This window comes from Tachyglossus aculeatus, chromosome 2, assembly GCF_015852505.1.
Source record: "Tachyglossus aculeatus isolate mTacAcu1 chromosome 2, mTacAcu1.pri, whole genome shotgun sequence".
In the NCBI taxonomy this organism is placed as follows: Eukaryota; Metazoa; Chordata; class Mammalia; order Monotremata; family Tachyglossidae; genus Tachyglossus; species Tachyglossus aculeatus.
Genome location: NC_052067.1, coordinates 1,779,156 through 1,795,351, shown reverse-complemented (window position 1 = coordinate 1,795,351; position 16,196 = coordinate 1,779,156). Strand labels below are relative to the sequence as shown.

Below are 16,196 nucleotides of genomic sequence, written 5' to 3'. Positions count from 1 at the left end.
TGTCAGCTGTGTGACTTTGGGCAAGTCACTTAACTTCTCTGTGCCTCATCTGTAAAATGGGGATGAAGACTGTGAGCCCCACGTGGGACAATCTGACAACCTTGTATCTATTCCAGTGCTTACCACAGCAGTGCTCAGCACATAGTAAGCACTTAACAAATACCATTATTATTATTATTATTACTGTATCTGTCATTTATTTATTTATTTATTCATTCATTCATATTAATGTCCATCGCTCGCTCTTAGACTGTAAGCTCATTGAGAGCAGGTAATGTGTCTATAAGCGCTCAATAAATGTGATTGAATGAATCTACCCCAGCGCACAGATCTGGGAGTCTGAAGGTTATGGGTTCTAATCCCTGCTCTGCCATTTGTTTGCTGTGTGACTTTGGGGAAGTCACTTTAATTTTCTGTGCCTCAGTTACCTCATCTGTAAAATGGGGATTGAGAAACTATGAGTCCCATATGGGACAGAAACTGTGTCCAACCCAATTTCTTATATCCACCCCAGCACTTAGTACAGTGCCTGGCACATAGTAAGAGCTTAACAAATACCACAGTTACTATTATTATCCTCTCCTGGAGTATGGGAGGCCCGAGAAGAGGGTCCAGAGAACAGTCGGCAGAGAAGTTGAGTTCTCAACCTACAGAATGGATCATATATGTGGTGTGGGGTGCCCGGAGGGACAAGGGAAGGAGAGGAGGATGGAAAGGGGAGGGGGAGGAAGAACAGCAATAAGGAAGATGGAGAGGCCATAGGAACAGGAAGAGGAAGAGGGATAGGGAGGATGATAGGGAGGGGGACGAGGGATAAAAGGGTGAATAGGAGGAAGGAGGCCGGAGAGATGATGAAGGTATAGAAGGGGGGGAGGGTGGAAGGATGAGAGAGGAGGGAGGATGGGTGAGGAGGGGAAGGGGGATGTAGGGACTGTCTCTATATGTTGCCAATTTGTACTTTCCAAGCGCTTAGTACAGTGCTCTGCACATAGTAAGTGCTCAATAAATACGATTGATGATGATGATGTGGAGGGTAGCATTATCCCAGAAGAGGCGGGGGGCTCTGTCCCAGATCCGCCAAGCTGCTCTCTTCCTCCCTTCAAAGCCCTACTGAGAGCTCACCTCCTCCAAGAGGCCTTCCCAGACTGAGCCCCCTTTTTCCTCTCCTCCTCCCCATCCCCCCCCACCCTACCTCCTTCCCCTCCCCACAGCACCTATATATATGTTTGTACAGATTTGTCACTCTATTTATTTTACTTGTGCATATCTACTATTCTATTTATTTTATCAATGATGTACATTTAGCTTTAATTCTATTTATTCTGACGACCTGGCACCTGTCTACATGTTTAGTTTTGTTGTCTGTCTCCCCCTTCAAGACTGTGAGCCCGCTGTTGGGTAGGGACCGTCTCTATAGGTTGCCAACTTGTACTTCCCAAGCGCTTAGTCCAGTGCTTTTCACACAGTAAGCGCTCAATAAATACGATTGAAAGAATGAATGAATGTGCGCCGGTGTGACCTAGCTGTCTTCAGCCATCTGCCCAGAAGGCCTCAGGAAAACATGCCCGTCTGATCCCATCATCTTTGGGGCATCTGATAGAGCCACCTGGGGGGTCCGCGTCCTGGGTGACAACATCTGTTGGCGGATCGGAGGGTAGAAGCAAAACCCCTGAAGTTTCTCCTCCTCGGCAGCAGCTGAGCCTAGGGCCTGTGAAACCCCTGCCCATTCTGGTGAAAGCTTGTGGGTGGAGGAGGGAAGAGGATGGGAGGGGAGGGGTCTCCATGGTCCTTGAAAGGGAGCCCATGAGTGCCAGTATGTTTGGTTTTGTTCTCTCTCTCCCCCTTTTAGACTGTGAGCCCACTGTTGGGTAAGGACTGTCTCTATATGTTGCCAATTTGTACTTCCCAAGCGCTTAGTACAGTGCTCTGCACATAGTAAGCGCTCAATAAATACGATTGATGATGATGATGATGATCCCACGTCTGGATATTTTGGGGAAGCCAGCCGGGCCAGAACATCCCGCAAACATGGCAGGGCCTCCTGCGTCTGGAAGCCGACACTCTTCCCCGGGTCTCAGGGCTGGATGGGGCCGAGTGTGCCCTGCGTTGGTCCGTGCCAACCCACAGGTCTGCTGGCCACTGTTGGGTAGGGACTGTCTCTATATGTTGCCAACTTGTACTTCCAAAGCGCTTAGTACAGTGCTCTGCACACAGTAAGCGCTCAATAAATACGATTGATGATGATGATGGTCAGCAGACGGACGGACCGTCAGCAGCCTGGAGGCCAAGCCGTGTCTGGAGCAGGAACCAGCCCGCTGTCATTCAGTCAGTCATATTTATTGAGTGCTTACTGTGTGCAGAGCACTGTATTAAGCACTTGGGAGAGTACAACAGAATAATAAACAGCCACATTCCCTGCCCACAAGGAGGTTACAGTCTCCCTTGTGGCTGTGCCCACTGAGCTGGAGCGGGAACCAGCCTGCTGTCTCCCTTTAGCGGTTGTGCCCGCCCCACAGAGACGCAGTGTGGCGTAGTGGATAGAGCACGGGCCTTGGAGCCAGAAGGTCCTGGGTTCTAATGCTGCCTCCGCCACATGTCTGCTGTGTGACCTGGGCCAAGTCACTTCACTTCTCTGGGCCTCAGTGACCTCACCTGTAAAATGGGGAAGGAGACTGTGAGCCCAGTGTGGGACTGGGACTGTGTCCAAATCGATTTTGCTTGTTTCCACCCCAGCGCTTAGTACAGTGCCTGGCACAGAGTGTCCCACTAGTGGCTGTACCCGCTGCATCCAGAGCAGGAACAAGCTTGCTTTCTCTCCCTAATGGCTGTGCAGAACTATAGTGATTTGCTTAACTCCACCCCAGCGCTTAGTACAGTACCTGGTACATTGTAAGCGCTTAACAAATACCATTATTATTATATTATTAGCAAAGCAGGGATCAGCCTGCTGCCTCCTAGTGGCTGAGCCTGGAGCAGTACCCAATTCATTCATTCATTCAATCGTATTTATTGAGCGCTTATTGTGTGCAGAGCACTGTACTAAGCGCTTGGGAAGCACAAGTTGGCAACATATAGAGATGGTCCGTACCCAACAGTGGGCTCACAGTCTAGAAGACTAGAACCCAATCTGCTGCTACCTCCTTCCCCTCCTCCCAGCACCTGTACATATGTTTGTACGGATTTATTTCTCTATTTTACTTGTACATATTTACTATTCTATTAATTTTGTTAATGATGTGCATTTAGCTTTAATTCTATTTATTCTGACGACTTGACACCTGTCCACATGTTTTGTTTTGTTGTCTGTCTCTCCCTTCTAGACTGCGAGCCCGTTGTCGGGTAGGGACCGTCTCTATATGTCACCAACTTGTACTTCCCAAGCGCTCTGCACACAGTAAGCGCTCAATAAATACGATTGAATGAATGAATGCCTCCCCCCGTACCCAATCCTTCTGAGGATTTCCCCGTGGCCGGCCGGAAGGACATTCGTTCAAGACCCTCTCTGCGGGGTCTTTTGACGCCCTGATACACCCAGCCTCGGTTAGCATTTCAGTGGAGGGCTGGGAAGGAAGACAGTTGCCTGCTTTATCAGCCTGGTACCTTCCACACTCCAGAGCCACTGACCGGGTTGGGGAGATAATAATAACTGTAGCATTTGTTAAGCACCTACTATGTGCCAGCCACTGTACTAAGCGCTGGGGTGGATACAAGCAAATCACGTTGGCACAGCCTGTCCCGTGTGGGGCTCACAGTCTCAATCCCCATTTTACAGGTGAGGTAACTGAGGCCCAGGGAAGCGAAGTGGTCATTGGCAGAGCTGGGATTAGAACCCATGAACTTCTGACTCCTAGGCTTATGCTGTATCCACTATGTCTTGCTGCTTAACCCCAGAAAGAAAAGATCCAGGCTGACCCATCTTCCGTTTCAGCAAGACACTCCCTGGATTCTCCTGGTTCCCCCTCAGGCCCCGATGCCCGGGCTCTGCCCAAGGCTTCTCCACCTCCCCCTAATGCCCTCAGCAGCTGGCTCTGGTGTTCGGGTACCACCTTCCAACTCTTCCACCCCTGGCCCCGGGCCCAGCAGCAACTGCTGTGGGCAAAGTTCTCTCGGTTTCTCTCAATCTTCCACCCCAAACCAAGAAAACAAGTCAGTCCTAGAACCGTGGCTAGAATGGTGTCCTCCCCAAGGACACCCCCACCCCACAGGAGGTCAGCAAGCAGATTTGCAGGGCACTAATGCAGTCGCCGGCTCAGTGACGCCAGGCCACAGAGACGGCGGGGTCTGTTGGCAGGCTGTTTTCATTTTGACGTCCTTCCTTGATGTATCTCTGGCCTCCATCCCCCATCCGACCACCCCACCCCCTGTGGAATTACGTCCGAGGGATATGTCAGAGCTCGAAGTGCTATGAAAGGAGTGGGGGGTCAAAACGGTCTGGATGAATTCATGGACAATAAATCAGCCCACCCTGGGTGGCCGGGGGAGAGTCAGGGACAGGCGATGCCGGTGGGTGTCTCCAGCTGCGTCCACCGCTTGGCATCCCTCCTTCTCTGGAGAGGGTCACCTTTCAGTCTTCGAGGGACCCTGCGCTGGCCAGGCCGGGATCGGCCCGGGCACAGGTGCGTCGCTACAAAGCAAACATCAAGCCGGCCTCTCCCGTCATCGCTGAAGGCCTCTCCCCAGGCGCCCTGGCCCCAGGCTGGCTCCGGTCCGCCACCACTTTGGGTCATTCTGCCTGGGGGGATCCTAAGTACAAACTGGGCACGGCGTCCTCGAGCGTGGCATCCCCTTCTGACCCCTGGGGTGGGACCAACAGAAGTGCGAGATCCATCCCCGGCCCGCAAGACGTCACCCCCAGCACTTCTTTCTCCGTCGATCCCGTGCTAGATTCCCGAGCATTCTGGGAATGGTGCTGGATTCCCACCGAGCTGACTGTTTCCTTGGAAACTGGGACTGCAAAGCTGACCAGGCACTTCCTACACTTGACATTTATGAGAAGCAGCGTGGCTCAGTGGAAAGAGCCCGGGCTTTGGAGTCAGCGGTCATGGGTTCAAATTCCAGCTCCGCCAATTCTCAGCTGTGTGACTTTAGGCAAGTCACTTCACTTCTCTGTGCCTCAGTTACCTCATCTGTAAAATGGGGATTAAGACTGTGAGCCCCCTGTGGGACAACCTGATCACCTTGTCACCTCCGCAGTGCTTAGAACAGTGCTTTGCACATAGTAATCACTTAATAAATGCCATCATTATTATTATTATTATTTATTCCTCATATTCTGGAGAAACAGCACAGCTGGGTAGAAAGATCAGTCACCTGGGAGTCAGAGGACCTGCGTCCTAATCCCAGCTCCGCACCTCACCTGCTGTGTGACCTTGAGCAAGTCACTTCACTTCTCTGCGAATCATTTTCCTCATCTATATAATGGAAAAACATATCTATCCTCCCTCCTGCTTGGGCTCTGAGCTCCATACGGGACAGAGAACTATGTCTGATTGTATCGCCTGGTATCTAGCGCAGCACTTCAGTTCAGCCCTCGGCTTGTAGTGAGCCCCTTAAAAAGTACCACAATTGGCAACGTTATCACTATTCTTTTCAGCAAGCTGGCAGGAGGAGAAGGAAGTGGTCCCCGACTTGGGATTCAGCATGGAATCTGGCTTGCTTCCAAAGGGCAGGGAGAGGGCTGGTCCATTCACACCTTGGTTTGCCCAAGAGGGGAGCGCTTCAGGCACAAAGTGTGAGTGTGAGAGTGTGGGTGTGAGTGTGTGAGTGTGTGAGAGTGTGTGTGTGTGTGTGTGTGTGTGTGTGTGTGTGTGTGTGTGTGTGTGTGTGTGTGTGTGAGTCCTCTGCTCTTCTCCAGGGGCCGGCGTGGGTGGGAGAGAAACCTCGCTCATGACATAGATGCGATGGCTGCTGTGTTAGTGGCTTAAATTAGCCGGGCACGTCTCGCCTGCTCTCAGATCATCTGTCTGCCCATATGGCCCTGCCCCAGCCTGGCATTTTCCACTTGGCACCGGGCTGGGGCCCGTCCTCCTCCTTCTCCTCTTCCTCCTCCAAGGACTTCCTCCTCCGTTCAAAACAACCTACCATGGCTCCAACACCTGGAGGTCATTCTACAACTCATTTCCCAACCTGGCTTCTTGTTCTTCCTAGTTTTGACTTTCTTGCTGTGTGGAGGCCAATCTGTTTCCACCTCATCCCTCCTCTGCTCCGCGACAAGTTCAGTTTCTGAAGCTCAACCTCTTCTTTCTAAACTTTTCAGCCCTCACCAAGGCCCTTCCACCTTCCTGATCCTCCAGGGCTTTGGTTTTCACTCTGACCCTAACGGCTGCCTGCCCCTGAACCGCGGGACAAAGCAGGAGAGAAAGAGTGTGGCCTAGTGAAAAGAGCACAGGCCCGGCAGACAGGAGACCTGGGTTCTAATTCCAGCTCTGTTCCTTGCCTGCTGTAGAACTTTGAGCAAGTCACTTGACTTCTCTGAGCCTCAGTTTCCCATCTATAACATTTTTTTACGGTATTTTTAAGCACTTACTCTGTGCCAGTCACAAAACTCTGGGGTAGATACAGTATAATACTCACCCACACCCGGCCCTGCTGGCTTGTGTCTCTGCCTGGTTCGGGTGGTTGGGGAGTATCTCCCCTCCCCAGCCCCTCTCCCCAGCTTGGGGCTGTTTGCACCGGGGTCTCCCTGGGGCAGGGTCCAATACCTGGGCTGCAGATGTAAAGTTGGGGAGGTGCGGGTGGCAGGTCTCCACGGGGTCAGTGAGCTTTGTCCCACTGCAAGGATTGTCCTACATTGCCAACTTTGACTTTGGCTGGACTTTGGCTCTTTCCATCTGGTCCTCTTGGGTGGGGTGATTTTTCACCCTGACTTCAGATTGGGGGGAGTTCCGGTGGAGAGAGATGGCGGAGAGAGAGGTGGTCCCTGCCCAGTCCTACCAGCCGCCGCCGGGCCCCCAGACCTGGATCTGATGGCTGGACCGGGAAGATCCTCGGTCCTCCGTGGAGGACCCGACCCCTCCCATCCCTCCCACTCTCCTCCGCTCTCTGCGGGGCCCCACCCCAGCCCAGTGTGTCCTGGGGGCTTGGAGCTCCATGGATCCGGAGACCGGACCCCCCCCAAGTCTGGGGAAGCAGATTGTGAGGGGGCGGGGATCCAGGCAGAGGACCCCTACTTCTCTTCTTCCTCTTCTCCATCCTCTTCCCCCGGGGACAACCGCAGTGCCGCCTCCTCAGGGGGACGGGGAAGGGGTGGTCCTTGCCGGGAGCGGGAGGGGGTCGACACTCTGCCCATCTTGGCCATGCACGGGCGGTGGGACCCAATGGCCCACGGCCCGCGGAGACCAACTCGCAACTGACGGGCGCAGGAGAGATGAGGGGCTGAGTCCGTGGCCTCAAGAGAGATCCTGCCTCGCCCGGCGACTCACCTCTTTGAACTTGTGACTGAGTTTGCTCGCCTCCAACTCTGATGGGGAAAACATGTCATCGTTCTCAGGAAGTTCAAATACCTCAATGGCCATGTCGCCGCCAGGAAGGACCGGTCCCATGCCCTCGTCCTCCTCGTCCGTGGCGTATTCCCCTGTCTTGGGAGAAGAGAAGCGACAAGTTCCCACCCCCGGCCCCCCGCCGGGGCCTCTGGGGCCTCGGGTAATTCATTCATACATTCATTCAATCGTATTTATTGAGCGCTTCCTGTGTGCAGAGCACTGTACTAAGCACTTGGGAAGAACAAGTTGGCAACATAGAGACGGTCCCTACCCAACAATGGGCTCACAGTCTAGAAGGGGGAGACAGACGACAAAACAAAACATGTGGACAGGTGGCAAGTCATCAGAATAAATAGATATAAAGCTAGATGCACAACATTAACAAAATAAATAGAATACCAAATATGTACAATCGAATCTGTAGGCCCAAGTAGACGTGCTGGAAGGCAAGCTCTTGGGTCTGATGCCAACACGTGTTGATATGTGGGTTAATGGACAAGCGCTGGGGAAGATGATGGGGCTGGGAGGACGGCTGACCATGCGGAGAGGAGGCTGAGGAGGCTTGGGGCACGGGGCATCCACACACGCCAGGGCTCTGGGAACAACTCTGGGTTCTCCAGTCTAACCCAAATCCCTTCACAGATCCTTCCCCTTAGGTTCCTCTTCTTTCTGAACTTTTCAGCCCTCATAATGACTGACCCCATTCGCAGATCAAGACCGATGACGAGTCATCCCCCAGCCTTCTCTTCCCTGGGCCAAACACTCCTGATCCTCCAGGGCTTTGCTTTTCACTCTAACCCTAATGGCTGCCCAGGTTCCTTGGCCCTGAACCAGAGGGCAAAGCAGAAGAGAGAGTTCAGTTAAGCGCTTACTTTGTGCCAGGCACTGTACTGAGCGCTAGGGTGGATACAAACAAATCGGGTTGGACGCAGTCTCTGTCCCACGTGGGGCTCACAGTCTCAATCCCCGTTTTACAGAAGAGGGAACTGAGGCACAGAGAAGTGAAGTGACTTGAAGCAGTGAGGCTTAGTGGAAATATCTCATGTCTGAGAGTTAGGGGACTTGGGTTCATTCATTCATTCAGTCGTATTTATTGAGCGCTTACTGTGTGCAGAGCACTGTACTAAGCGCTAGGAAAGTACAAGTCATAGACATATAGAGACGGTCCTTACCCAACAACGGGCTCACGGTCTAGAAGCGGGAGACAGACAACAAAACAAAACATGTGGACTGATGTCAAATCGTCAGAATGTCAGTTCCCATCCCAACTCTACCACTTGTCTGTTGGGTGACCTTGGGTCAGTCACTTAGTTTCCCTGGGCCTCAGTTTCCTCATCTGTGAAGTGGAGTTTCCATTCTTGGTCTCCCTCCTATTTAGACTGTGAGCTCCAGGTGGTAGAGGCGATTGTATCTACCCAGTTCTTGGCACATAATAAGTGCTCAACAAATACCACAGTTAGTATTATTATTGCTTGTAGAGTAACTGATTGATCTAAAGTATTGACTCATTCATTCATTCAATCGAATTTATTGAACACTTACTGTGTGCAGAGCACTGTATTAAGCACTTGGGAAGTACAATTTGGCAACAGAGACACATATAAATATAAATATTTATATGTAAATACAAATAAAAATAAATCAAACAAATAAATAATGAATACATTTATTCACATATAAATGTATTCATTATTTTGAATTTTATTCATTCATTTATAATTTATCGTTATAAATATAATAAATAATGTTTCAATATGGCACAATAATAATCATAAATATAATTACGTGTGCATTTTATTTATTTATTTATTATTTGTCATTAATAATGTATTTATTTATGTATAAATAAATGGATTATAAATAAATAAAAATAAATTATTATATAAATTATATGAATAAGTTTATAGAATATAATATATACTATTATTATACATAAAATAATTGATTCGGCAGCTGGTGGACACAACACTTATGGGCTTGGTGGGGAGGGAAGAAAGGACTGATAATAATAATAATGGCATTTGTTAAGCACTTACTATGTGCAAAGCACTGTTCTAAGCCCTGGGGGGGATACAAGGTGATTAGGTTGTCCCACGTGGGACTCACAGTCTTAATCCCCATTTTGCAGATGAGTAACTGAGGCCCAGAGAAGTTAAGTGACTTGCCCAAAGTCACACAGCTGTCAATTGGCAGAGCCAGGATTTGAACCCATGACCTCTGACTTCCAAGCCCAGGCTCTTGCCACTGAGCCATGCTGCTTCGTTATGTGATGTGGCAGACTGTGAGCCCACTGTTGGGTAGGGACCGTCTCTATATGTTGCCAACTGGTACTTCCCAAGCGTTTAGTACAGTGCTCTGCACACAGTAAGCGCTCAATAAATATGATTGAGTGATTGAGTGATTGACAGGGACTGTGTCCGATATGACTGTCCTGTATCTAGCCCAGTGCTTAGTACAGTATTTACTATTCTATTTATTTTATTTTGTTAATTTGTTTTGTTGTCTGCCTCCCCCTTCTAGACTGTGAGCCTGCTGTTGGGTAGGAACTGTCACTATACGTTGCCAACTTGTACTTCCCAAGTGCTTAGTACAGTGCTCTGCACACAGTAAGCGCTCAATAAATATGACTGACTGAATGAATGAAAGAATGAATGAATGAATGCACTGTGGGGACATGCTGAAGGGGACATGATGAGAGGCACACACTGGAGGGACACGTGCTGGGCGATGCGCTGGGAAGACACGCTGTGCGAACACACTTGGGTCATGTTTTGGGGGATGGGATGAGAGGAATGTGCTGATGGAACACACTGGGGGCATAATAACAATAACAATAATAATAATAGTAATAATAATAATAATAATAATGGTACTTGTTAAGTGTGTACTATATGCCAGACACCGTACTAAGCACTGTGGTAGATTCGAGTTGATTAGGTTGGATACAGTCCCTGTCCCACATACCTGTCCCTTCATCTACAAATACCATAAAAACTTCTGTATTTATTTATTTTATCTGTACATATTTATTCTATTTGTTTTATTTTGTTAATGTGTTTTGTTTTGTTGTCTGCCTCCCCCTTCTAGACTGTGAGCCCGCTGTTGGGTAGGGACTGTCTCTATGTGTTGCCAGCTTGTACTTCCCAAGCGCTTAGTACAGTGCTCTGCACACAGTAAGCGCTCAATACGATTGAATGCTTGAATGAATCTGTAAAATGGGGATGAAGAGTGTGAGCCCTATGTGGGCCAGAGACTGTGTCCAACCCGCCTAACTTGAATCTATCCCAGTGCTTAGAACAGTGCTTGGCACATAGTAAGTGCTTAACAAGTAGCATATTATTATGTAGGATGGGAGGGGTCAGTGCTGGAGGCTGGCTTCGGGATGTTGGGCATCTCCTGTCTCTCCCCCTTTTAGACTGTGAGCCCACTGTTGGGTAGGGACTGTCTCTATATGTTGCCAACTTGTACTTCCCAAGCGCTTAGTACAGTGCTCTGCACACAGTAAGCGCTCAATAAATACGATTGATTGATTGATTGATTGATTGATCTCCTGCTTGTCTATTCCAAGCCCAGCCTCACCGACAGACCCAGGGAAAGAGCGAGGGGTTGGTGTTGGGGGGCTCTGCTCTTAGTAGGGGTTCGCCCCCATCTCTCGGGTCTGCCTCCGCCTGGACTGGTCACCCTCACTGTCCCAAGCAAAGTGAAGGAGAAACAAGATTCGCAGAGGGAGACACATCCCTCCTCAGAGCTCGCGCTCGATCCCCGGGGATGGAGGAGCCTCCAGGGCTCCGGTGCCTAGAATAGTGCTTGACACATAGTAAGCGCTTACCAGCATTATTATTATTTTTATATCAGGGCTGAGGGGGAAGATGAGAGCTTTTCCAGACTGTGAGCCCACTGTTGGGTAGGGACTGTCTCTATATGTTGCCAATTTGTACTTCCCAAGTTCTTAGTACAGTGCTCTGCACACAGTAAGTGCTCAATAAATACGATTGATGATGATGAGAGCTCTTCCTCCTGGGAAGATGGAGACGGTTGGGACAAGAGAGAAATTTCCCAAACCTTAGAGGGCGTGGCCGTCGGAGTTTGCTGGCCCCCAGGAGCCCAGGACCACTGGAGAGAGAAGGCCAGGAGACTCCCAGCAAAGTGAAACTCTTCAGTGCTCATGGGGCTGTCAGCACATGGAGTCGGTTCCTTCCTTCCTTCCTTCATTCATTCAGTTATATTTATTGAGAGCTTACTGTGTGCAGAGCACTATACTAAGCACTTGGAAGAGTACAACACAACAATAAACAGACACATTCCCTGCCCACAATGAGCTTACAGCCTAAAGGGGGAGACTGACATTAATATGTCAATAAATGACAGATATGTACATCTGTGCTGAGGGGTGTGGGGAGGGGAGGGCTGAATAAAGGGAGCACGTCATCATTGACTCCACTTATGGGAAGGTGGAGGGAGGGCAGACCTGTTCTCGCTTAGGTGGACTCCCTCTCTTTAGGTGGACATTGACCTCAAGAGGCTGGAGGATGGAAGGGAAAGAGAAAGTCAAGGAAATGGCCAGCAAAACGGGCCTGGGCATGGCTGCAGAAAAGAGATGTTGCTTGGCCCTTCTGAGGGAAAATGGGGGCCGAGGTGGAGACCCACCTGCCCTCCCTTCTGCCCCATTCATTCATTCATTCAATCGTATTTATTGGGCGCTTACTGTGTGCAGAGCACTGTACTAAGTGCTTGGGAAGTCCAAGTCGGCAACATATAGGGACGGTCCCTACCCAACAACGGGCTCACAGTCTAGAATGGGAAGACAGACAACACAACAAAACATGTGGACAGGTGTCAAGTCGTCAGAACAAATAGAATTAAAGCTAGATGCACATCATTAACAAAATAGATAGAACAGTAAATATGTACAAGTAAAATAAATAGAGTAATAAATCTGTACAAACATAGATACAGGTTCTGTGGGGAGGGGAAGGATGTGGGGTGGGGGATGGGGAGGGGGGAGAGGAAAACGGGGGTTCAGTCTGGGAAGATCTCCTGGAGGAGGTGAGCTCTCAGTAGGGCTTTGAAGGGAGGAAGAGAGCTAGCTTGGCGGGTGTGTGGAGGGAGGGCATTCCGGGCCAGTGGGAGGACGTGGGCCGGGGGTCGACAGGGGGACAGACGAGAACGAGGTACAGTGAGGAGGTTAGCGGCAGAGGAGCGGAGGGTGTGGGCTGGGCTGGAGAAGGAGAAAAGGGAGGTGAGGTAAGAGGGGGCAAGGTGATGGACAGCCTTGAAGCCGACAGTGTGGAGTTTTTGCTTGATACACAGACATGCCCCACAGACAATCGCCGGGGGACCCCTCAGCCTGACTGGGTATACCCACAACCTGGAGCTGGCAGGGCCCCAGAGACCCCAACCAGGGCCATGCAGAGCCCCACCAAGGCCACAGAGATCCTACCAGGGTCCCACAGACCCACCTGGGCCACCAAGACCCTGCCTGGAGGGTGCCGGGCACAGGTTGGGCACACCCCATCCCCTTACCTCGTCGTCGTCGGCATCGTACTGGGCGTACTGCTGTTCCAGCAGCTCTCTGTGCCGCTGTTCCTGCTCCAGGGTCTGGCTGATCAGCTGGGCCACCTCGCTCATTTGTCCCGGCTTTTCACGCCCAATCACAAACCTGAACACACACATCACGGGACACGGAATGTGGTTAGGCGTGGCCCACCAGGACAGCGCCCGCCGCCCCCCACACGGCTGGGGCCGGGGACGAGGACAGAGGGCCCTCAGCTCCAACCGCGGTTCCAGGCCAGGACCTGCTGGGTGGCTTGGGGGGGCTGGGGAGGGGGCCAGCAGCAGCAGCATCATGAATGACAATGATTGAGTGCCTCGTGGGGATGCGGCACTCTACTAAGAGCTAAGGACAGTACAACAGAGTTAGTAGACCCGAGCCCTGCCCTTGAAGAGCGTACAGTCTGCGGTGTGCAGAGTACAGCAAGAGTACTGAGCTCTTTCCACTGAGCCATGCTGCCTCTCTGCACATTCATCTGCCCATCCCTCCATTCGCCCACCCAGGACCCAGCCACTGTCCTGGGACAGATCAGAGAGGCTCTGTCACGGGGGACGGGATGGGGTGGTGACATAAGGGATGATGGGATACTCCGAGGCAGGGTTCACATAGGTCTCCCTGGAAGCTCGCTGACCATTACTCTTCCCACCTTCAAAGCCTTATTGAAGGCACATCTCCAGGAGGCCTTCCCCGACTACCCTCTCCTTTCCTTTTTTTCCCCACTCCCTTCGGCATTGCCCTGACTTGCTCCCTTTATTCACCCCCTGCCTCGGCCCTTCAGGCTGAAGGACTGACCGTGGCTGTCTGACTGAATCAACCAACCAATCAATCGTATTTATTGAGCACTTACTGTGTGCAGAGCACTGTACTAAGCACTTGGGAAGTACAAGTTGGCAACATATAGAGACAGTCCCTACCCAACAGTGGGCTCACAGTCTAAAAACTGTGACTGACTGAATGACCCACTGGATGATGATTGACTGACTGACTGACTTACAATCTGACCACTCCCTGACTGCCTGATGACCGACGGGTGGACTGACTCACTGGATGATGATGACTGACTCAGTGGCTGCCTGACTGACTGTCTAACCCACTGGCTCATACCTGCTGCTGATGAATGGTTGACTGATTGACTCATTGGCTGATGACTGGCTGACTGACGGGTGTTAAACTTTTGAAAACCATAAAATAGTTTATTCCAATCTCTCTGCAATTTTGCACAAAAATTTGCACTGGAGTGGAAGGACATCTGTAGTCTTTTGAAGAACAGGGATGAAAATATTCATTCAATCATATTTATTGAGTGCTTACTGTGTGCAGAGCACTGTACTAAGCGCTTGGGAAGTACAAGTTGGCAACATATAGAGATGGTCCCTACCCAACAGTGGGCTCACAGTCTAGAAGGGGAAGACAGAGAACAAAACAAAATATATTAACAAAATACAATAAATAGAATAAATCTCGTTCTCTTTTACCCTCCAGCTGCAGTGGTCTGAAGTCATACTCGCTGGAAAACATTATTCCATTTGGGGGCTCTTCCTGTTTTGGAAGAACAAGGAAGGTGGGGTGCCCAACTCACAGAAGGAGCAGTGACATCTTAAAGTAATGAATCCTGAAATTCAGGAGTTCCGGAAGCCAGAAATGGGAGGTCCCAGCCAAGAGTTGGGGGTTTTCCAATTTCCAAAGACAAGAGAGGTAGAATAAGGCTGTTAACATTGAGCTGAGTGCAAAGGACAGCGTTTTGGTTTCTGCTGATCCTAGTACAGTGCGGCTGTGAATAAAATCTCTGCAAAGAGCCCACCAAAGTGCTTCTGACATGGGGGTTGGAGCTGAGACCGTCTCTGGGACTGGGCACACTGGATCATGAAGCCAAAAGTCAGAGACGCTAGCATTTGGAAAGAAACCGTCAAACACGAGGTGTGCGTTTTGCACTTTATTATCCCAAAGGGCTCTAGAGGTTAATTTGTCAGTTCTTAAATATGTGAGCTTAATTCTAGCCAACTGGTTATGGGGAATGTTTAATTGGTTCCTTTTATTGAAGGGTGCACATTATACTTTAGTGACTAATTATCGAGGTAGCAATTCACAGTCTTCTGCTGTTTCCCTTATATTTAAGTGCTCTTACTTATGAAATTGTTCCTCTCTGTATTTGAAGCTGAACTAATATATACACATATAATTAAGAATTTAACATTTTGGACATCCTTCCTACAAAAAAACTTCTCCTATTAAGAAATAAATCTAAACACTTTTAAACGTAATGGTAAGAACAAAGAACCTGCAGATTTGGCAGTTTCCACCATCAATCATGAAAGCCTTTTGGCTGCAGGGTATGCTCTCATTATACTGAACATAATTACATCTCCAATCTGCCTCTGTCAATCTGAACACGTTTTATTGAACCCCACTTGGTTAAGTTTCAGAATCAATCAATAGGATTCATTGAGTGCTTACTGTGTGCACAGCACTTTACTAAATGCTTGGGAGAATCCATATAAGCATGAATTTCAAAAATGGGATCTTTGAGCATGCGATATTTGACAGAATGATCCCTTTTGGTATATTCCTTGAATGAGTTCCAAAGTCACTATCGAAAACGAGATGCATCATTTCCATCCTGGAAACACAAACTAGCAAACACTAAACAGGTTTCTGTTTAAACCTGTCACCTTATTTCCAGAAGGAACGCAGACTGAACAGGTAGGAAGCTGTCAGGGTTGGGAGCTAGACTGTGAGCTCGTTGTGGGCAGGAATATGTCTGTTGTTATACTAGTGCTCTCTCAAGTGTTTAGTGCAGTGCTTTGCACACACTAAATATGGTTGAATGAATGAATGAATGGGAATCTTACATGGAATAAAACATTATTGATAACAACCTAGAATAATCAGGTGATAACTTTCTATTTTGCCACGGCTCGGCAAGGTCGAAAACATCCTGGCGGGGCCCTGTGGGGAAGTTTCGGATGTTCTCCTGGACAGGATAGGGCAGGGGGATCCTAGGAAGAACTGCCCCCACTCCTCCATGTCCTCCAAAGCTGACCCTTGGGGCTGCCCACTGCTGCTGGCCATCCACCCTCCACGGCTGATCTCCTGGGCCACCCCTGACCACTGCCCTGGAGCCGGCCACCAATGCTTCCTGTCCGCTCCTCACGGCCTATTCCTTG

General features: G+C 49.9%; 1 protein-coding gene across 2 annotated transcripts in view; it reads right to left on the bottom strand.

Annotated features, from left to right (window-relative positions):
- The window catches only part of PPP1R9A (protein phosphatase 1 regulatory subunit 9A), a 147,264-nt gene that overhangs the window by 18,739 nt on the left and 112,329 nt on the right, over nt 1-16,196 (bottom strand). Inside the window, exons 6-7 of one of the 2 annotated variants that reach the window (XM_038761164.1) lie at nt 13,005-13,140; nt 7,422-7,577 (exon numbers count right to left, since the gene is read on the bottom strand). In XM_038761164.1, coding sequence (XP_038617092.1) covers nt 7,422-7,577; nt 13,005-13,140 — 292 coding nt within the window. The remainder of the gene's footprint in view (nt 1-7,421; nt 7,578-13,004; nt 13,141-16,196) is intronic. The other variant, XM_038761173.1, reaches the window with a different exon arrangement.